Genomic DNA, 22,785 nt, shown 5'->3' on the forward strand with positions numbered 1-22,785 from the left:
GGAGACCGTCGAGACTCTCCACCGGTCCCGTGCGCACCTCGGGCAGGTCGCCCCGGCAGCCAGGGCCCCGGCCGCTCTGGCCCTTGCTCACGGCGCTCTGCACCCAGGAATCCGCCTGGCGGCTCGCGGCTTCCTCACCGCCGCCCCTCCGTGTCCGCGACCGCGCGGGGGAGCGAGGCCGGGCAGCGCGCGCCCGGCTCCCGCCGGGTCAAGGCGTTCCGCTGGGCGTGGCCTTGCTGGAAGGGGGCGGGCGGCCGTGGGCGGCGACTGGCGGTAAGGACGGGGCGAGGCGCCACCCGGTCCCCGCCGCGCACGCGCGGTCCGCCGCCTCCCCCCACCTCCCCGCGGAGGACTCGTAGGGCGGGGTGAGCGCGGAGGGGCGGGGAGGGAGGGGCGAGGAGGGAGGGAGGAAGGAAGGGGTGGGACGGGAGGGGAGGAAGGAAGGGTGGGAGACGCGGCCGCGGGCGAGGGGCGGCCTTTGCGCGAGGATGAGCTCGCGCCGCCCGGTTCCGCGGGACGGGACCGAGGATGGGGCTCGCTCGGCCAGCGGCGGCCCCGGACGATGCTCCCCCTCCTGGGCGCGACGCCCCGGGTGCTGCCCGCAGCCGCGGGTGAGAGGCGGTGGGCGGGGCGAGCGCGGGAGGGGGAGAGGGGAGGGGAGAAAGGAAGGGGCGGGGCGGCCTTTGCGGAGGGTGAGCTGCCCGGCGTCGCCGGATTCGGCGCGAGGTGCCGGAGGATGTGACCCGCTCGGCCAGGGCGGCCCCGGACGATGCTCACCCTCCTGGGCGCGACGACCGTGGTGCTGGTGGCGGGGGCGCCGTGGATGCTGCCCGCAGCCGCAGGTCAGAGACGCGGGGCCTCGGCGCAGGCCCGGGGCGGGGCGGGGCGAGGGGCTGGGCGGTGGGGTCCGGGGAAGGGACTGGCGCAGAGCGCGCGGAGGCCTCCCGGGGTCCTTCCGGAGACCTCGGCCCGAAAGCCGGGCGGTCATGGTGTTCGAGCATCCTTGCACGCCGCTGGCTTGCGGGCCTGCGCACCGGCCCCCCCCCCCCGGCTTCCACCCTCGCCGCGCCGGGCGAGCCCCGGCCGTCCTGTCCACTTTGCTTCTCTCCCAGGAATCCGGGAGCTCGGCTGGACCCTGAAATAATAAACGAGGCTTTAGCCGCGAAACAGTGTTGCTGTGCCTGAAACGTTGTCTCAATGTGACAGTTACTCAGTCCCACGTGAGAGAGGCCGGGATTGCGGGAATTTCTCTGCCTTCAAGGCTTCGTGGAGTCTAATACAAAGTAACAAAGGAAAATGCGCGGCCAAGAAACACAGTCTGGGACCATCAGGCCAGTTTGCCGCCCTTATTAATACTTAACTAGGGAGCCGCTGGGGGGTGGGGATGGCAACTATTAAAAGGTTGACTGTGTAGTGAGGAGGGGTTACCCAGTGAGAAAAAGGGCCTAGGGGATCCCTGGGGGGCTCAGCGGTTTAGCGCCTGCCTTTGGCCCAGGGCGTGATCCTGGAGACCCGGGATCGAGTCCCACGTCGGGCTCCCGGTGCATGGAGCCTGCTTCTCCCTCTGCCTGTGTCTCTGCCTCTCTCTCTCTATGTCTATCTTGAATAAATAAATAATAAAAAATCTTTAAAAAAAGAAAGAAAGAAAGAAAGCCTAGCACCACCGCAGGGCAGGAATCCAAGGGGTCAGTGAGGCCACCTAATATGTTCAAAATCCCTGTTTGCTTAGAAAAGCGAACCCTGATGTGGTACAAGAGTATCCTACTGCTCAAACTCTTCAATAAATATAGTATATATAGTAGATGGGTACAGTGGTCCTGGTATAACCCATGGTAATTTCTTTGAAGTCTTTTGTTCTTCAAATTTTTGTATTCGGCTCATTGTGCTGTAATATAAAACGAATTTTGGGACACCTGGGTGGCTCAGCGGTTGAGCATCCGCCTTTGGCTCAGAGCGTGATCTGGGAGTCCCGGGATCGAGACCCACATCGGGCTCCTGCAAGGAGCCTGCTTCTCCCTCTGCCTATGTCTCTGCCTCTGTGTGTGTGTGTGTCTCATGAATAAATACATAAAATCAAAAAAAAAAAAAGAATTTCCCCGAGAATTCTCATGTGAAAGTAGCATTTCTGGAGGATGTACATTAAGATCCTTATTTTAATCTAAATTAGGGGAGGGCTGCTAAAATAAACTTTATACACAGCTAGCATTATATTAGAGTTATACACAGCTTAACTGTGTGCCAAGCAATTATCTAGATGCTTTAAAGGTATAAACTCATTTAGTTTTCTGTAAAAAGCTACACACTGTTATCCTCGTTTTACAGGTGAACGGAGACACTGAATAGCTTGCTTAAGGCCATACAGCTAGCCAGTGACCAAACCGGAAATTAAACCCTGGGAATCTGGCAGCAGTGCCCTGGGCTTAAGACTTGTCTGTTTTCCTAAAGGTTAAACTATTTAAATTCTCAATTATCCATCAATACTATTAAGTTCCTCATTATCATTCAATTAACTAATGTGTTTTTATTCCTCAAAGGAGTAATAAAATGTTCAAAACCAAATGAAATGTTGACCAGAACTGGAGATCCTAATGTTGCTCCCTTTCAAAGTCATAAAAATATTCATTCTTTTCAACCTAGTGAATGCAATTCTAGGACCCTGGCCTAAGAAAATTAACAAAATACGGGAGGAAATTTTTATTTGGATGGATGTGTCTGGATTTATGTCAGACTTTAAAAGACTGTAAATCGGGACGCCTGGGTGACTCAGCGGTTGAGCGTCTGCCTTTGGCTCAGGTCATGATCCTGGTCCCCACAATCGAGTCTGGCATCAGGTTCCCTGCAGGGAGCCTGCTTTTTTCCCTCTGCCTATGTCTTTGCCTCTCTGTGTCTCATCAATAAATAAAATCTTTACAAAAAAAGAGAGAGAGAGACAGTAAATTGTTTCTGATCATCCATAGGAATGTGAAAGGTTAGAAGCAACCAGTTGTGTAAGTGGGAGTATTGGATCAAGTGCCCATTTATAGATCTTAGACACTACAGAGTGAAATAGACTGTTTTCAAACAGATATTGGTAATATGAACAGAACAAAATCTGTGAAATCGAAAACACTGTTTAATAACTATTTCTTTGTCATTTATCAGTTATCTGTTGGTCTCCCAAATGCCAAGATGCCCCAAATTGCAGTCTCCTTTCTTTAGCTGAAGGACGGCATCCCAGAGGCAATTCCTGGTTCTACCACCATCAGATTTCCTCTCCCTGTCTCAAGGCCCAGAATTACTGGAATTAGACTAGTCCAGACCAGAGATGACAAATGCCATCACACCTTTGGTTGATTCCTATAAACCCAGCTACGGGTTTATAGACCCGTAGCTGCATTGAAACTATAAAATCACAACAAATGGAATGGGAATTAAGTTTAGAGAAGTGGAATAAGGGAAAGTCTCCAAGCAAGTAAGTGTAAAGAAGAAAATTGAAGGAGGGGAGACTCACTGAGGAGCTCCCCAAATTAAAAATAAAGTTTTCAAAAAAAATAATAAATAAAAAATAAAAATAAAGTTTTCAGAAAATGTTATCTCAGCTCCTCCCCCTTTGGACTCCATACCATAACATCTCTAGCTGGAAAATAGAGTGAGCAGTACCAATAAAGAAATTTCTAGGGATCTCTGAGTGGCTCAGTGGTTTGGTGCCTGCTTTTGGCCCACGGTGTGATCCTGGAGACTCGGGATCAAGTCCCATGTCGGGCTCCTTGCATGGAGCCTGCTTTTCCCTCTGCCTGTCTCTCTCTCTCTCTCTCTCTCTCTCTCTCTCTCTTTCTCTGTGTCTCTCATGAATAAATGAATAAAATCTAAAAAAAAAAAAAAAGTTCTACATAAGGACGCCTATGGTTGAAAGTCTACAAGGAGGGAACATGCTTGCCCTGAGACAAAAATAAAGGATGTATTGTAGGAACAAGAGATAAATAAATGTAAAAGCCAGCCTTTTAAAAAGTTTAGATTATTGGGGCACCTGGATGGCTCAGTGGTTAAGCATCTGCCTTGAGCTCAGGGTATGATCCCAGGGTCCTGGGATCAAGTTTCACATCAGGCTCCCTGCAGGGAGCCTGCTTCACCTTCTGCCTATGTCTCCATCTCTCTGTGTCTGTCATGAATAAATAGATAAAATCTTAAAAAACAAATTGTAGCTTGTCATAGTGAAAGATCAACCTTTTGTGATGAAGAAACTCCTCTAACCCCAGCACTGTGCTGAGAACTCTGAAAAATGCAGATTAAGTATGCAGCTGTATAGACTCTGTCCTCAAGGAGTTTGTAATCTGATTGGAGATTGTGTTTAATGCAAAGAAACTGCTGGTTTTCTCTTGAAACATCTTCATTCAGCAAGTTTTGAGATCCTAGTAGATGTCAGGTACTGTGTCGTGTACTGTGCTTTAGTGTGAAATTGAGGGGTATAGATGTGTGCTACAGCATGTAAGGAAAGAGCAAAGTTAGCATGAGCTGAAGTCCTTGATGATGGTTTTCTGTAAGGGGTCCAACGTGAGCTGGATCTGGGTAATATTTGGTCAGTCAGAGAGGAAGAAAAGCACAGGTGGAAGAGGCTAAAAGGGAAAAATAAGAGAGGATGTCAAACTCTGGGAAGATTCGTACTCGAAGCATAAAAAATAATAGATCTCAAAAAAAAAAAAAAAGAAAAGAAAAAGAAATAATAGATCTCTGGACTGGAGACTGGAAGTCCTTAAAAGTAATCAGAAGGGTTCGGGCTTAATATGAACACCTTTATGAGTTCCTATAGTGCTTGGCTGACATAAGAAACATTCATCTCTCTCTCTCGATTTTGTCATGTGAATATTTGTTTCTGTGTATGGCTGTTGACTTTGAAATCTCACCTGTTCCATTCTTTAACAGAATACATAAAGCATGAATAATAAGATGTGAAACAAAACTGAGGCCACTAAACCATGAAACCTTGTATCTTTTACATCACTTTTAAGACCAAAGAAAATTTTTATGCAGAGACAATTTCTTCCTTTTTTCGTTTTTAACTTTAATTGCTAAAAAATGCCAGCTGTCATCTGAGCTTGCAGATGAGTTGTAATCTATCTGCAGGTGGAAGGTGTTTTATTTTTCATCACAATGAGTATGGCCTTTAATCCCCTTCACCCATTTCCCGCCTCCCTTCCGCCCCCTCCCCTCTGGTGACTGTCAATTTGTTCTCTAGAGTTGAGTCCATTTCGTGGTTTGCCTTTCTTTTTTTTTTTTTTTTTTTTTTTTTACCTTTGCTCATTTGTTTTGTTTCTTAAATTACACATATAAGTGAGATCATATGGTATTTGTCTTTCTCTGACAGACTTACTTCACTTAGCATAATACTCTCTAATTCCATCCATGTCATCGCAAATGGCAGATTTAATTCTTTTCTATGGCTGAACCTTCATCAGTTGATGGACACTTGGGGTGCTTCCATAACTTGGCTGTTGTAAATAATGCTGCTATGAACATAGGGGTGCATGTATTCCTTCGAATTAGCGTTTTGTATGTCTTGGGTAAAGAGACTTTTAATTAAAAGATAAGGCTGATTTATCTTTCCTTATTTTTTCCAGCTTTACTGAGATACTTAGGACATAGAAGGCTTACTTTTTATAGATTTAAAAAAAAAAAAAAAAACCTCAGCCTTTTTCCAGCTCTCTCAAAAGCAAAGATTACATAAATAATTAGCAGCCTCCCTGTGCTGAGAGCAATCATTAGGGTATTTTTTTTTTAGATTTTTGCATGTACTTTATTATATATGAATGTATTCATTCTTTAATCAATGATGTGAAAGGAAGAACAACATTTTTAAGAATATTTACAGTGTACATGTGATTGTCTTCTGTCTTGTTTCTTTATTTCCAGGAGGAACAACTCTAAAATCTCCTCAAAATGTAGAGGTCTACATCGTTGATGATACCTTTATCCTAAGGTGGAACATGAGCAACCCGTCTATCAGGAATGTGACCTTTTCAGCATATTATCAAACGTATGTGACTATTGATTGATTTGCAAGAATCACCTGAAATTTTTAAAAAATTACCATACCATCGTTTATTTCTCAGATTTGGGAAACAACTGGTTTTTCTATCTTTTACAGAAACTTTATGTCTATGTAATATTTATAACTTACATTTCTACAAATAGAGACTTCATCCACTTGACCTTTGGGTGTTGTAGCAAAAGAGATTTGGGGGATGAGGATGGCAGACAGCTTCTGTAGACCACAGCCCTACCTTCTCTCTTCTAGATGCTCCACCTTCTTTGAGTATATATTAGGGTCCGAACTAGAACATGTCTTGAGGATATGGAAGAGGACCCCAAAAGGTCTATCCGTGGTCTTGAAATAGCCCCCCAGTTCTCCGATGGTCAGGATTTTTCAATTCTCCCCATCGTATACAACATTTTAATTTTAGATAAAATTTATTAACATGAGCGTATTGGATCCTCTTTTTCCACAGACTCTTTTTCTAGAGTTTATGCCTTCTCCCTAGCACTTTCTACTTTGTAGCTGCCAAGAGGCTGGGCAAGCAGGGAGTTGCAGAAGAAGGGATTACAGAAGAACACAGCTCAGCAAGTACAGTGCTTTGCTTTGGGTGTCAGGGCCCTGTGTGCTAACCATGATCTCTGTCCAAGAAACAGCGGCCAGTAATTGGGCAGTGAAAAAACAGGGTGTAGGACCTCCAGAACAAGGATCTCCCCACTTCAACCACAACCCTGGCACTGCTGTTTTCTAGTCGATTGTTAATAATCTCGCAGCTTTAGCCATTTGTGTGTGTATGTACATGTGTACACATGTGTATACACCTGTATACATACATACGTGTTTTTTCTCTTAATTAGCCACTTAAGAATTTTTATCTCTAGAGATTTTCTTTAAATTGAACTTTGAGGGCAGCCCGGGTGGCTCAGCGGTTTATCGCCTGCTTTCAGCCCAAGGTATGATCCTGGAGACCTGGGATTGAGTCCTACATCAGGCTCCCTGCGTGGAGCCTGCTTCTCCCTCTGCCTATGTCTCTGCCTCTCTCTCTCTCTCTGTGACTATCATAAATAAATAAAAATTTAAAAAAAATAAATAAATAAAAATAAAGTAACCCTCTTGGGGCACCTGGGTGGCTCAGTGGTTGAGCATCTGCCTTTGGCTCAGGGCGTGATGCCAGGTCCTGGGATCAAGTCCTGCATCGCACTCCCCGCAAGGAGCCTGCTTCTCCCTCTGCCTGTGTCTCTGCCTCTCTCCCTGTGTGTCTCTCATGAATAAATAAATAAAATCTTTTAAAAAAATGATCAGAGTTATTCCATGTTATAAATAAAAGCTTGGTATGTCTGTGCTGAACAAGAGTGCCACATGGCAACTCAAATGTTAACAGGACATTAACTCATAGAATAACTACTTAGCCTAGTTTTATAATAGCTTCAGTTTTTAGTAAACAGAAACCGTGTCTGACAGTCTTTTGTATTTTTATACATTTGCTTATTTGTTCATCTGCTTTTTTATCTTAAAGACTTGGAAATGATACTTGGTTAAAATTGCCTGGGTGTCAGTCTGTTGCCAACACCACGTGCGACTTTTCTTCACTCAAGCTCAATGTTTACGACAAAGTTAAATTGCGTATAAGAGCAGAGGAAGGAAACAACACTTCTCCGTGGCATAATATTGACTCATTCACCCTATTTGAAAAAGGTAAGAGGAAGTTGCCAGCTGAATTATAGAATATTTCTCGTTTACTGTTACCATAAGGGCTCACTTCCCAAGCCCATTCATGTGTGTGATGTGAAATCTCCCACTTAAAAAAAAAAAAAAAAAAAGCCAAACTGTTTTCATAATAATTCCAAGACTTCTCTGCCCCTTTTCCATGAGTATAGAGTTTTTTAAAAGAATATAAAAAATATTCTGGAGTTTTCCAGAGGCTGATGGATCATAGGGAGATTGGTGGGGTGACTTCCAGAGGTGGGTGTGAGATAACATCTGTCGTCTTTGTTAAGACAGTAATGGGACTAGATTTGACACAGCACCACTATTCTCACTATGTTTGTTTTGGGAAAATAGAGTTATTTTTTATAACAAATACTTGTTACGGCGCAGTGGGCTTATCATTATTACCTGTTAACGAATTAATATTTTAAAATGTTAGCAGTTTTCACATTTTCTGTGCTAAATATTCAAAGACATAATCCATATCAACAAAAGCTCTTTCATTTTTTTTTAAGATTTTATTTATTTATTCATGAGAGACACAGAGAGAGAGGAGCCGAGACACAGGCAGAGGAGAAGCAGGCGCCATGCAGGAAGCCTGATGTAGGATTCGATCCTGGGACTCCAGGATCACACCCTGGGCCAAAGGCAAGCGCCAAACCGCTGAGCCACCCAGGGATCCCCAACAAAAGCTCTTTCAGACCCTCAGTTTCTCTGAGTTTGAAGGGGTCCTGAGAGTTAAACAGTTGGGAATCCCAGCCCTCTATCACAACCCCTGAGAAGGATGATCTCTGTCCCTCTCGGCACTTCTTGGCCTGCCACTCCCTCTGCAGCCCTGTGCATGTGACCTCCTTTCCTGTCACTATACAGAAGCCACTCCTGTTGGGGCACCTGGGTGGCTCAGCGGTTGAGCGTCTGCCTTTGGCCCAGGTCGTGATCCCAGGGTCCTGGGATCAAGTCCCTTATTGGTCTCCCCGCATGGAGCCTGCTTCTCCCTCTGCCTGTGTCTCTGCCTCTCTCTGTCTCTCTCATGAATAAATAAATATTTTTTAAAATCTTAAGAAAAAAAATGAAAAAAGGAAAAGAAACCACTCCTGTCAAGGACTCTGGTGCCCTCCTCAATGCCGAGAGACTTCCCAGCCCTCCTCTGGCTCAGAACCTGTGTAGGGCCACAGTGATCACTGGAAGCCCATCCGTTTCTGGGTCTCCAGGGCCCTGATCCCTGTCAGCTCCTTTCCTGCTCATCCTTCCCTCCTTTGCCCCTTTCTCCAGGCCTTGCAGGCCTTTCGGTGCCAGATTACCGCAGGGCTGGATTGTCCTACTTCTTCTTTTTCTACCCTCGGTCCTTCCAATCTGTGTGCCCTTGAGAAAAGCTCAAACTTACATCTCCAGCCCCACTCCTTTCCCTTAACCGTGACACTTGTATCACCAGCTCTCTAGTCACCATCTCTGCTTGGGCGTCTGAGTCATCAGGTCAAACAAAGCTCTTGATTTCCCACTCCAAACCTGCTCCTCTTGCAGCTAATTTTCCATCCCCACTACAGATGGCACCTGTTTCATTGATAGCGCCAAGAGCTTTGGAGTCACTTTTAGCATCCCTTTTCCTTAAAATCCTGCATCCGTTCTGTCAACACATTGAATGATCAACTTTGAGAGTGCGTACCCTGGAGCGGATCCCTGAATGTTTCCACCCTCTATTAATGAAGTGATCAAATAAATGTGTTCATTTCTTTACAGCTCAGATTGGTCCCCCAAAAGTACATTTAGAAGCCGAAGATAAGACAATCATAATAAACATCTCCCTGCCTGGAGCGAGAGACAGCATCATGTGGGCTCTGGATAGCTCCAGCTTTACCTACAGCTTAGATATCTGGAAAAACTCTTCAAGTGGAGAAGTAAGCATTCTTTGTACCTCTGTTTAATGGGAGAGAAAAAAGACAAGAATTTGTTCTCCATTTTGACCTTTTTCTTTTTTTTGAAGAGCAGTATTCTATTTGTTTTATTCTAGAGAAGGACTGAAACTGTTTACTCCAGAGATAAAATTTATAATCTCTCACCAGAGACCACTTACTGTTTAAAAGTTAAAGCAAGACTTTTGCCGAGAAAAAACGGTATCTATAGTCCTGTGTACTGTATAAAGACCCCAGGTAAGGAGGAAGTTCTGCTGTAGATTCCATAACTATATATACAGGTGGGCAGTCTCTTGATGTTGGCGGTTTTGCCCTTTGTTGCTGACGTTTATAGGATGGTTTTAATAGATATTGAAACAAAAACATTACAATAGCACTTAGATAAGCAAAAAAAAAAAATCACCGTATTTGGGATTTTTGTCTCAAGTGAACAGTAATGAAAGTTCTGCCTAGGGGCGCCTGGGTGGCTCAGTCGGTTAAGCATTTCTGCTCAGGTCATGATCTCAGAGTCCTGGGATCGAGTCCCACATCGGGCTCCCCTCAGGGAGCCTGCTTCTGCCTCTGCCTGTGTCTCTGCCTCTCTCTAAGTGTCTCTCATAAATAAATCTTTAAAAATAAAAAAATGGGATCTTGCTAGATATATCTTACAACTTGCTTATTTAACTTATTACATTGAGGATCTCTTCATATGTCAGCACATACGATCTATCATGTTCTTTTTTTTTTTAATTTTAAGATTTTATTTATTTAGTTAAGAGAGAAAGAGCACAAGCCAGAGATGGGGACAGGAAGCAGCAGAGGGAGAGGGAGAAGCAGACTCCCCACTAAGGAGGGAGCCCAACGCGGGGCTTGACCCCATTACCCTGGGATCATGACCTGACCTGAAGGCAGACACTTAACCGACAGAGCCACCCAGGCACCCCTATCCCATTCTTTTTAAGTGGGTGATACTATCCCATAGTGTAAACCTACACCGTAACTCATGTGTAAGCCTTTTATTTTCTTGCCCATGCTGTTAAGAATTCTTCCCATGTATCTCTCTCGTGCTCAAATAAATAAATTTTTAAGAAAAAAAAAGAACCCTTACCATGTATTCTCACTCAAGTAAAAATGTATGCTTTTCTCTGTATTCTCTGTCTTCTAGTTGCAAATAAACTGCCTCCACCAGAAAACATCCGGCTTGATTCTAAAAACAACATCTTTGTTCTTAGATGGGATTACCCCTATGGAAGTGTGAAATGGGGTCACGCACGTCCAAATGTTACTTTCCAAGCTCAGTGGCTCTAGTAAGTTCTCATCCATGAGTGTCCCTTTGCCCAATTTCTTAGGGTTCCTTGCACTGGGCTTCGGCCCGCTACAGCTCTCTGCACAGGTGACTGCTTCAGGAGATTGTACCATATTGGAAACGGGGTGTTTTCTCTTGGGCCCAACTCTGCGGTTAACTAACCAGTGACACTGAGCTGATCCCTTAGTCTCTTTGGGCCTCGGTCTCTTCGTTTGTTGTAAAGTGGGCATATTTCTAATAAGGTCTCGTGGACTTACTGCATTTTTCTTTTTTCTTTTTTCTTTTCTTTTTTTCTTTTCTTTTTTTTTAAGTCTGCCTCTCTTTATGTGTGTCTTACTATTTCCTCAGTCTGGAGTAATTGACAGATGACCCTGACCTTTCCTTCAGAACTCCCTTTTCCCATGAGTCCTCGGGATGACCTCAGTCCATTCCAACTTAGCCTTCCTGTTTTCTTGACGATTTTTAGTGGTTTGGGCAGATTTTCTTTGGAGTGATCGCTTCAGCGGGAAATAGGGAAAGCTGGAGAGAACAGCGTTCTAGCCAACTAGGTAGGATGTCCCAGCACCGTGGAAGCGGTTGGGCACTGCACGTAGTTCGTGTTGGCTGGAAAGTTGTGGCCGGTAAAGAGGCAAATCGAGGGGAGGCAGGGGATGGGTAAGAAGGCCCTGCCAAGGGCAGAGGAAAAGAGGGACCAGTGGCAATGCCAGCAAGGGCAGGAAAGGAAGAGTGAGAAGAGGGAGAGAAGCCAGAAGTGGACGGAGAGCCAAGGGCGGTGGGAGCCGCTCTGGTGGACTCGACCCTGTTCACTGTGGAATGGAAACACATTCCTGTGCCCGTAAGCTCTCCGACCCACCAGGAAACTGTGCAGTCATCTCTTGCCTATACCTCCCTCTCAGAAATATGTGGAGTCTGAGGGCCACAGACCAGAGAGGGAGAGGGGTTTCTGGTATCCGGTCTCGAAGTTTCTTGTGGGTGCTTGGCACCCTGTATGAAGCACCCTAGGGATGGTAAAGTTACAACAGAATACAACACGTGCTTCCCGAAATCCAAGGCAGGCAGCTGCGATGGCCTGGCAGGCTGTGATTTGGGGCTGAGGAGTGGTCTACAGGGCATAAGGGTTACAGAAATCAAAAATAGAGGGGCACCTGGGTGACTCAGTGGTTGAGCGTCTGCATTCGGCTCAGGTCATGATCCCAGGGTCCTGGGATCGAGTCCCGCATCAGCAGGGAACCGGCTTCTCCCTCTCCCTCTGCCTCTTCCCCTGCTCATGCTCTCTCTCAAATAAATAAAAATAAAATCTTAAAAAATAAAAATGTTAGGTTAAGGCAAGGGGGAGAGATCGCTCTGTAACAAATTACCAGCAAGTTAGCAGCTTACAGAGTGCTGTTATCTCCCAGTGACTTCTGGTCGGGGGACCAGGCGTGGCTTAGCTGGTCCCTCTGCTCAGGGTATCACAAGGCTGCAGGCAAGGTATCAGGCTGGGCTGTGGTCTCGTACAGGCCTCAGCGTCCTCTCCTACGCTCAGGTGGTGGTTGGAAGAATTCATTTCTCCAAGCTGTACAACTTACGTTGGCCTGCTTCTTGGGGGCCACAGGGAGAGACAAATCTCTGATCCCTGGATCCCTCATTTTAGGGGTTTGTCTGATTAGGTCAGGTCCATCCAGCTCAGTCTCACTGGATTAACTCAAAGTCGACTGATTTGAGACCTTCATCTCATTTGTAAATCTCTGCACTTTTGCCATATAATGTCACCTAGTCAAGAGTTCATGGGCCCTGCACACACTCAAGGGGAAGGATTACACAGAACATGTGCACCAGGGGTGGAAACCTTGTGAGCCATCTTGAAATTTTGCCTACCATGTGGAAGAAGACCTACCTTGAGAAAGGTTAACATTTGGGCGTGGGAGAGCAATGAATGAGAAAATTGAGTAAGTAGAATAGGATAAGATTGGGCTTGGCCTCAGACTCTCCTATAGGCATTTGGGTCCAGCCATTTGGAATTTTGCTTTGAGGGATAGGCAGCATGAGGTCTGTATTCAAGGAGGGTGAGGATTGCCATGTTGTACGTAGACCACAGAGACGCCAAAGACAGAACCAGTTAGGAGGCTTACACATTCCAGGCTGGAACTGAGTGGCTTTGAGCAGTTGGTTGCTGAGCAGCTTACTTGACCTCTTCATGCTCAGGTGCCCGTATTCTATTTAGACTCGCTCTTACCACACTGGGCATATATCTCCCTTATGACACTTACCCATTGGTGTTTAAGCTTCACAGCTGGATTTCCAGAAGGAAAAAAAAAAAAAAGCCTGATAATGTAGCGCTTTGCCAGTTTTCATGATGTAAATACTCCTACTGTGATCACCTCTTCATTTTGTTTTGTTTTTACTGTGGTGACTTTCAACACTTTCAAGCTTGAACGTGATGTCACCAAACTTGGCATTGGGAAGAAATGTTCACGAGGACTTGCATTGTAGATTATTTCCATCTGAGAGATCCAATAGACGTAAATAGCTTGGAGCATCGACAATACAGTGTAGTGAAAGAATTAGGACAGCATGAGTTTTGATCCAGGTTGTCACCGATGCTTGTGACCCATCAGTATCTTTTTTTTTTTTTTAAGATTTTATTTATTTATTTATTCGAGAAACAGATAGAGAGGCAGAGACACAGGCAGAGGAGAAGCAGGCTCCATGCAGGGAGTCCAATGTGGGACTCGATCCCGGGTCTCCAGGATCACACCCTGGGCTGAAGGCAGCGCTGAACCGCTGAGCCACCCGGGCTGCCCGCATCTTTTATTTTTAATACTATTTCTTTGTAAGTTTGTGTAATTTAATTTTTAATAACGACTTTAATAACTGGCTCCGGCACATTCCTGAAAATTCAGCTGTTTGTTCTTGTGGGCTGGCCCTGGGCAGCTCTAGCACACCTGTGCCTTGTCACATGCGCTTAGAGCAAGGGCTTTGGTTCTCTTGTGTTGTAGGTGTGCTTCTTGCACTGTACTATCTGCTTTCCAAGGGTGGGGACCGTTTCTTCCCTCTGTAACCTTAACCCCTCAGTGTCCAGCATATTCTAGGTACTTCATAAATATTTATTGAACTACTATGTTTGTAATACATTTTTTTTTGTCTTTGAAGTGCCTATTTAAAAAAGATTCCTGGGGACAGTTCAGGTAAATGGAAACAAATACCAGGCTGTAAAAATGTCCACACAACCCAATGTGTCTTTCTTCAAAATACTTTCCGAAAGGGAATTTACCTTATCCGTGTTCAGGCATCTGATGGAAATACCACATCCGTTTGGTCTAAAGAAGAAAAATTTGATGCTCAGTTACAAAGTAAGCCAGTTCTTTTGACTTCAGATTGTGCTTATGAAGTCTTCGCATTTTTTCCAAGTTGATCATTATGTCTATACATTTTTTTTTTCTAGTTACCCTGTTGCCCCCGGTCATTACCATGAAATCCACCAATGATGTTTCCCTGCGGGTCTATATCAGTGCTCCAGAAGAGTCTGAAAACAAGCCTGTGAACCAGAATTTCCCACTAATTTATGAAATTGTATTTTGGGAAAACACTTCAAATGCTGAGGTAAAAAAAAAAGAAAAAAGAAAAAAAGAAAACAGCAACTAAACTACATAGTGAAAGTTTTGTAATGTTAGGGTTATAACTAGGATTTGGGGAGACAAAGTTTGAGGTTAAAATGTTGGGAAATTTTTAAACTTTAATAAAGACTCTGGGATCAACTCCTATATTTACAACATAAAGAATATTAGCATCTCTCCTTGTTTTATAGCATAGTTATGGATCACCTGCATCTGGGCCCCGGATTTATTGTCAACATTTGGATCCCTGTGCCTCTTACTACCCAAATCAGAATCTCTGGGGATGGAACTCAGGAATTTGCATTTTTAATATGATTCCTGGGATTTATCTAAAGCAGAGTTTCTCAACATTGTTGACATCCAAACTGGACGATTGTTGTGGGAGCTGTCTTGTGCATTATAGGATACTTAGCAGCATCTCCAGTCTCTGCCCACTTGTCACCAGTAGCACTTCCTCCCCGTGGTGACAACCAAAAAAACCTCCAGACTTTGCCAGATATCCCCTGGGGGCAGGGTACCTGGAGGAGGCCAGAGTCTCAGGTGGTACGCTGGTTCATGGCCCTCCGAGAGGAGAGCATACTTCAGAGTTCTGCTTTGCTGCACCAAATCCTGTCCCTTGTTATTCAATTTCATGGAAGGGGAAGGATTTGAAAACAGTCTTCTAAAAAGGACCCCTTGGCAAGGGGAGTCATGAAAAAAGAGTTAAGAAACAGAGGTTTAAACACTCAAATTTGGGACGCCTGGGTGGCTCAGCAGTTGAGCGTCTGCCTTCAGCTCAGGGCGTGATCCTGGGGTCCTGGGATCGAGTCCCACATTGGGCTCCCTGCAGGATGCCTGCTTCTCCCTCTGCCTATGTATCTGCGCCTCTCTCTCTCTCTCTCTCTCTGTCATGAATAGGTAAATTATTCTTAAAAAAAAAAAAAAAACGCTCAAATCCAAAAACCACAGACAAAGGCAATACACAACATTGGACAATCCATGTGATTTCCCTATAGAATTACAATCAAGGAATCAACCTTTAAAAACCTTGTGTTGTTGAGTGGGTAAACACTATAAATGACTTCCTCTTCTGTTGGAAATCTAAGAAAATTAGAATGACTGGGCTATTTTTCCTTTTAACTGTCTGAATGTACTGTAACCAAAGTATAATTTAGCCCATTGAGAATTACAGCCAGCTCTCAGTTGTCCCTACATCAGGAAAACCTAAATTTGTGTCTCAAGCAACCAGTTATGTAACCTCAGGCCCACCAAGTTGTGTAACCTCAGGCAGGGTGCTTTACCTCTCTGAAATTTCATTTCCTCTTCTTTAAAATGGTAGCCATAGTAACTATTTTTTTTTTAAGGATGTTTATAAGGTTAAAAATTGAGTAACATGAGGCACCTGGGTGGCTCAGTGATTGAGCGTCTCCAGCTCATGTTCCCAGGGTCTTGGGATTGTGTCCCGCTTCAGGCTTCTCACGGGGAGCCTGCTTCTCCCTCTGCCTATGTCTCTGCCTCTCTCTGTGTGTCTCTCATGAAAAGATAAATCTTTAAAATAAAATATAAATAAATAAATAAATACTGATCAACAGGTTATCTTAGGAATGTATCATATTTTTTAAAAAGGGAATGTACCATATTCCTTTGGGGAAGCAGCATTTTTAAGTTTGACATGGGTTATAATCTGTCGTCCAAAGCATGTATATTTCTTTTTTTTATTTATTTATTTATGATAGTCACACACAGAGAGAGAGAGAGGGGCAGAGGGGCAGAGACACAGGCAGAGGGAGAAGCAGGCTCCATGCAGCGGGAGCCCGACATGGGATTCGATCCGGGGTCTCCAGGATCGCGCCCTGGGCCAAAGGCAGGCGCCAAACCGCTGCGCCACCCAGGGATCCCCCAAAGCATGTATATTTCTTAAACTTACACCAACTAAATGGTTGGGAGAGGCCAGTCGTAGACAATGTTTGGAGAGTTTAGGAAATCGATGTTCCCACTCCGATTTCATAAGGTAGTCTATCAATGATCTACTTATTTTTTACAGAGAAAAATTCGGGAGAAAAAAACTGATTTTACTTTTTCTAAATTGAAACCGCTGACTGAATATTGTGTCAAAGCCAGAGCACTCATCGAGGATGACAAGTGGAATAAAAGCAGTGGTTTTAGTGATACTGTGTGCGAGAAAACAAAACCAGGTCAGAATCTTTGATTATATCTCTCTTTCTTTTAATGTAACTGGACTTCTAATAATTCAGTTCACTGAAAATTGCAAAATATTTTCTTCATGGGCTACATGAATCAAATGTAGACTTTCAGGCTGTCTTTGAATTTTAGAAAATATTTTTAATGCACGATTCCATGTTTTTGAATGCTTAATACTTCATCCAATACCCACATAATTTATTGCCTTTAATAATTACTCTTTAACATTTAATAAGACTATTTTTAGTCGTTTTGGTTGGTTGTTTTGTTTGTTTTTACGTAATTTTTTATGTAATTATGTGGAAATCACTTCATTAGTTCAATTGTGAATTTTGTTCTGTGGGAATGGTTAAGCCCCATTTTGTATTTTGCAATTTTCATTGTTGACTTCGAGATGCTGATTAGTCACAGAATGGTTTTAGTTATGCTAGTTGTGTGTCACGGAAGTGCTAGAGAACACTTTGCACATGGGTAGCTATATGTCAATATTGTATACTTTCCTTTGCCAGGCCACTCTTTAAATGGAAATGCACTGCCTAAAAAGGAGGGGCCAGGGGGCATGCCTGGCTGCCTCGGTCAGTAGAGCGTGAGACTCTTGATCTCAGGGTCATGAGTTCGAGCCCCACATTGGGCGTGGATCCTACAGATGGATGGATGGATGGATGGATGGATAGATAGATAAAGGGAATGCATTGCCTACAGCTGTTGTATGCTCCATGTTACCAGAAATATTTCTAAAGTATATCATGTTACCTTTAGATTGTTACCTTTCCTTTCACATGGCTATATTTTGCCCACACAGACTGTCAGCCCTTCATGTTTTTGTGTGTCAAAACCTATGTCGATGCTAAACATCACTTACTTTATTTTTAGGAAATACTTCTAGAACCTGGCTCATAGCTGGAATTTGTGCTGCAATATTTTCCATCCCTGTTGTCATTTATGTTGTGAAACTTCTCTTGAGATGTATCAGTTATGTGTTCTTTCCATCAAGTAAACCTCCATCCACTATAGATGAGGTATGTGACTTTTGTCAACAGGTGGATTTTTCTTAAAATGAATCTGATTTCAACAGAATATATATACTTTCTTAATATTGGGGAAATAGTAGAGACTGGGATATTTTCTTCACTTTTAGTAAACTGGCTTTAGAAACAGTCACTTAATATCATCTCATGTGGAATAGTAAGGTTTGGCGTGAATCTCGTATCTTTCTTCAGTTTGGCTACCTTGGAATTTGTTTTACCATTGAAAGGCTGGGTATTCACCAACAGCCGTAAGCTTCATCATCAGTAGGTTCTGTGGGTGACATCACAGAAAATGAAATAACAGAACATGAGCCTCCTTTTGGGACACCTCACAGGCTCATGTTTGGCACCCCTGTGAGGTTGGCATATCTCAGGAAAGCACTAAATGACAAAGACCTAAGCCCAGGACCTAGCCTGTGGCTGGTGTGTCCACCCGGGGGACGGGGGGTGGGGGCGGGGGTTCAGGCTGCCTGCCTTGAGAGTATCAATTGGAGCTCTAGCTTTGGAGCTAACAAGACCCAAAGTTGAATTGTTGATCAACTGCTATATGTTTGCATATGTTAACTCTATGAACTTGAACAGATCACTTAAGAGAACTAGAACTAGTGCTCTTATTTGGTAAAATTTCAAAAAAGGAGCACCTGAGTGGCTCAGTGGTTGAGCATCTGCCTTCGGCTCAGGTCATGATCCCGAGTCCTGGGATCGAGTCCTGCATTGGGCTCCCTATGGAGAGCCTGCTTCTCCCTCTCCCTATGTCTCTGCCTCTCTCTCTGTGTCTATCATGAATAAAATCTTTAAAAAAATTTTTTTTCAAAAGCAACTCTCTACATTCCAGAGCCCCAATGTACCTCCCGTTTCCTTCCTTTCCTGTGCTCCCTGGCCCCCCTCTGGGGTCCTCTTACCTACCTGCCTTAAGACTGTGCCAAGATGCACATGACCATCCTAGGAAGGGGCTTATTCTAAAGGTTTTAAGCACCATCCAGAGGCTCCTAACTGGTTTTTCATATGAACACCAAGAGGTTAGCCTTTTCTCAGTAGTGGATGTAAGAAACTGTTGCTGTTAAAACTAAAAAACCATTACTATTTTAAACACTCTGTTCCTATTCTTCCCCCTTTCTTAAATTAGTATTTTTCTGAGCCACCGCTCTGGAATCTCCTCCTTTTGACATCCGAGGAACAAACGGAAAGGTGTTTTATCATTGAAAATACGAACACTATCTCTGCAGTAGAAGAAACTAATCAAACTGATGAAGATCACAAAAAATACAGTTCCCAAACGAGTCAGGATTCGGGAAACTATTCGAATGAAGATGAAAGCGGTGGAAGCAAATTCAGCGAAGAGCTCCTGCAACAGGAAAGCGAGTGACCAGAAGGGAGCCCTGAAAGACGTGGGAGTTCCGTGGAAGCCACACCAGAAGCCTGAGCTCTTGCTTTGCCCAGTAACTATGCAGAGGATGCTGGCTTATTCGGGAAGGGAAACATCTTCAGGTCACAGGTCCTAAATCCAGGCAAGCACTGATTTGTTGGACAGAAGTTTTCTGTATTCTTTTCCCTGTGCAGAGGCTTGAAAGACACTGGACTCATCTGATGAAATGAGTGAAATCCCAGAAAATGTTCTCGGTCTGTCTCATGACATCTCAAGTACCACTGTGGCAAAGCACACAGAGGAATTGTGTCCCTGTCCAGTGATGCCGTCACTTTGTGCCTGGATCTGCCCGTGTCACTGATTCGTCTTCCATTTTCAGTTTTATAGTTCAGGATTTTTCAGGAGGTATTTAGACACTTTTGACACTGAAGTATATGTAACCCTTAGGAAATTTCTTTAGAAAAGCTGAATACCGTTACCACTGGTTTTCTGAAAAATAGCTTAATCTAGAAAACATCCACAGGTGCCAGAAATTGTGATCCTTACAATTTTCAGGGGAACCCTGTCCCAAAACCTGGGCTCCTCCATCACAATCACCTATCCCTTTGGTGCTTTAGGATTCAAACCAGGTGATCTTTTCATACGCATTAATACTTCCTGACTCATAACTTAATTCCCAACCGGGTAGAACAGGTTTCGGATTTGAATTTCAATCACTGAAGTTACAGAGAAAGGGAAAATGGCCTAATTAGAGAAGTGATTATAATATTTTAAGATAAGGAAGTATGTAGAGGGTAGTTGCAGTATATACAGGAAGTCTTGGGACCAGAAAATACTACCAATAGAACAGGATGGTAAGAAGAATAAAATCAAGAGGAGGAAAGCAGAGGACTTCAGTGAAAAATAAGAGGAATGTGTCTAATCAGCTTTTAATGATTAACATGCTGTGAGGTTGCTCATCTGTATCTCTTTTTTTTTCTTTCTTTCTCAGTTTTATTGAGGTATAACTGGCATGTAACTTACCTGTGTCATGTTTCGTACCTGGCCAGCTTCTCTCTACCATGTGGCAGTATTCAGGTACCCCTCCTGCCCAGCTCATACACACTCAAGAAAGCGAAAATTTATTATCAAGGTGAGGAAGAAAATGTAACTGGAAGGGAAACCCAATTTTAAGAATTACATAATGTTTTTCGAAGGCCACCTGTAATGTATTTTTAAATTATTCATGGAGATTCCTTCCTTCATAGGAAGTCTAGGAATTTTCATCACAGCAGGCTAGGATGGACGTAACCTATGGCCAGTATTGTGTTGTAGTCCCTGCTGAGGTCCCAGGTTGACCTGTGGGGAAGAAAAGGTGGCAAGCAGCTCCCCCGGGAGCACCTCCTCGGCACACCCACAGCTCCAGAGAGCACACCACGTGCTTTCCTGGACCTGCAGCCCCGGCGTCCAGCAGAGCGTAGTGGAAATCAGGGAGCCCTGAAGGTCCCACAACACAGGTCTCTGCTGGAGAATCCCGAAGATGACCCCATACATCCACCTCTTGATCACTCTGCCCAGAGTCGTCTAGTTTCAAGCAGACCTTCTGGGTTGGCTCTCAACTTGTAAAGGCCCCTGTCTGTGGAAATTTGCTTCTTTAAAGAAGAGATTAGGAGCATGTTATGACCTCCCCGCCACCACCACCAACTCTCAGACAGTGCTGACGCAGTGGTCCCATCCAGCACGCAGGCCCAGGCAAGAAGCCGCTTCACACTCGATGTCCTTTGTGGGGTGTGGAGGAGGGGAATCTTAGATACTAGAATCAGAAGACACCAGTGAGGGGCGCCTGGGTGGCTTGGTTGAGTGCCTGCCTTCTGCTCAGGTCATGATCCCAGGGTCCCTGGGTTCAAGCCCCTGAGTGCCTGCCTTCTGCTCAGGTCATGATCCCAGGGTCCCTGGGTTCAAGCCCCACATCAGGCTCCCTGCCTGCCACTCCCCTTGCTCATGCTCTTTCTGTCTGTCAAATAAATAAATAAAATCTTTAAAAAAAAAAAAAAAGAAGAAGAAGAAGACACCAGTGAAATCGTTAGGTCCCCAAGATGTGGGAGTGGATGTCTTCAGGTTTGAAGATCCTGGTTTTTTCAGGGAACAAGCATCTCAGCAGCAGTGAACAAAACCCCTTCATTCTTGCCTTGTCTTCTAGACATGAAATTGTACTTTCTTTCCATTCTTCATTATGGTCTACATGTAGCATAATCAGAAGGTGCTTGCTTATAAGGCATTAAGTGTTCTTTCTGAAGAATAGTTTACTTGGAAATAATCCTGTACTTAGGAGCACCAAGAAACCACCTCAGAAGTACAATACGGATAGTTCTTGGAGCGGCTGAATAGAGTCAAAAATCTATGTCAAAGATGTGTATCATTACAACCATATAATCTATTATAGATTAAAGATACACGTAAATAGTGACATGGGCGTGTAAACACATCCACGCAAGTTTATACCCATCCTTGCCCTCACATATGACATGGGTCATATTCCATTAGGATTTCATCAAGTACTTACTAGTATAGATTCTAATTCAAAAATTAGGAATGTTACTCAGAGCTATGAACTGTAGAATCTGACCAGAGATTTATAACCTATAAGCTCGTTTTTTAAATATAATTTAGAGTTTGTATCTCTTCCCCAACCTGCAGCCTTTAAAAGGCAGCCCCTAACTGCTCTTAAGAATCCTGAGTGTACAGAAACGTTCCTTCCTCCCCCTTCCTTCCTATGACTACCTGACATGTTGTATGTTTGTTTTTTGTCTGGTATCTGTCTGCCCCCCATGAGACCAGAAGCTCTATGAGAGCAAGGACTTTCCTTTATTCATTGCTGTATCCCCAGCATCTACAGAATTGCACTGCATTGCTCATGGAGGTTGCATAGAAAATCCTTATCGAATGTGTGAAATCTACAATTTGAAACCAAATGGTTGTTTCTGACGGTGTCTGTGTGTTAGTTGAGTTGCGGAAGGATGTAAACCATGTGTTCAGTGTTTCTATGCAGTAAAGTTGTATTTGTGTTTTTGTCTTCAACCCTATTGCTGTGAACAATATTATATAATAAACACTGAGACCAGAAGTCTTTTATTTTGTTGTTGTCATGCTTAGGCTTAAACTTTCATATACAAAAGGTGCTACAATGGGTGCCTTCACAGTTTGTGAAGCAGAGGGGGGCCGACGCCTGGGCCAAATGTTCCAATGTCAGGCACTGAGTATCCTGAAGGCACCACTGCAGCTGTCTTGTCCCCCAGCTCCTGGAAGAGCAGCTCATTGACTCCCTCTTATCCTTTTCACAACCTCAACTTAAGACTTGGATGGAGCACAGCCTTTATTAAATGAGGTTGCAGTGGTGGTGTATACTCTGCTTTCCTGAACTCAACTGCCTTCCTTCTAGAAATATTTCTTCTCAGAATAAACTCAGAGATTTCTAAGGACACACCCCAATCCCACATGTAAATTGATCTCTCCTGCCATCTGGACACATTTTTTCTTAAAGTTTTACTTATTGGGGGCACCTGGGTGACTCAGTGGTTGAGCATCTGCCTTTGGCTCTGGTCGTGATCCCGGGGTCCTGGGATTGAGTCCCACATCGGGCTTCTGGCAGGAGCCTGCTTCTCCCTCTGCCTGTGTCTCTGCCTCTCTCTCTCTCTCTCTCTCTCTCTCTGTCATAAATAAATAAAA

The 22,785-nt window shown here is 44.2% G+C and overlaps 1 protein-coding gene and 1 long non-coding RNA gene across 17 annotated transcripts in view; one reads left to right on the plus strand and one right to left on the minus strand.

Moving 5' to 3' along the window:
• The window catches only part of LOC144301857 (uncharacterized), a 60,256-nt gene extending 59,644 nt beyond the window's left edge, over nucleotides 1-612 (minus strand). For 3 of the 13 annotated variants that reach the window (XR_013368754.1, XR_013368753.1, XR_013368751.1), the window contains exon 1: nucleotides 38-607. This is a non-coding gene — a long non-coding RNA (uncharacterized LOC144301857). Of the gene's footprint in view, nucleotides 1-37 lie in introns of all 13 variants that reach the window. The other 10 variants (XR_013368752.1, XR_013368749.1, XR_013368750.1 and 7 more) reach the window with 7 other exon arrangements.
• On the plus strand, nucleotides 262-22,183 carry IFNAR1 (interferon alpha and beta receptor subunit 1). Of its 4 annotated transcripts, XM_077879033.1 has the most exons (13): nucleotides 703-842; nucleotides 1,113-1,331; nucleotides 5,887-6,010; nucleotides 7,524-7,702; nucleotides 9,452-9,609; nucleotides 9,723-9,861; nucleotides 10,769-10,910; nucleotides 14,042-14,241; nucleotides 14,334-14,491; nucleotides 16,529-16,679; nucleotides 17,560-17,705; nucleotides 18,841-20,938; nucleotides 20,994-22,183. In XM_077879033.1, exons 3-12 carry the CDS (start codon nucleotides 5,961-5,963, stop codon nucleotides 19,078-19,080), a joined length of 1,563 nt encoding a protein of 520 aa, XP_077735159.1. In that variant the 5' UTR covers nucleotides 703-842; nucleotides 1,113-1,331; nucleotides 5,887-5,960; the 3' UTR covers nucleotides 19,081-20,938; nucleotides 20,994-22,183. The 4 variants fall into 4 exon arrangements, with proteins under 4 accessions (XP_077735160.1, XP_077735158.1, XP_077735157.1 ...); XM_077879034.1 differs by lacking the exons at nucleotides 703-842; nucleotides 1,113-1,331 and adding an exon at nucleotides 262-365; XM_077879032.1 differs by lacking the exons at nucleotides 703-842; nucleotides 1,113-1,331 and adding an exon at nucleotides 468-611.
• Nucleotides 22,184-22,785: the final 602 nt, after the last annotated feature.

The sequence above is a fragment of the Canis aureus genome, chromosome 30, assembly GCF_053574225.1.
Source record: "Canis aureus isolate CA01 chromosome 30, VMU_Caureus_v.1.0, whole genome shotgun sequence".
Lineage (NCBI taxonomy): Eukaryota > Metazoa > Chordata > Mammalia > Carnivora > Canidae > Canis > Canis aureus.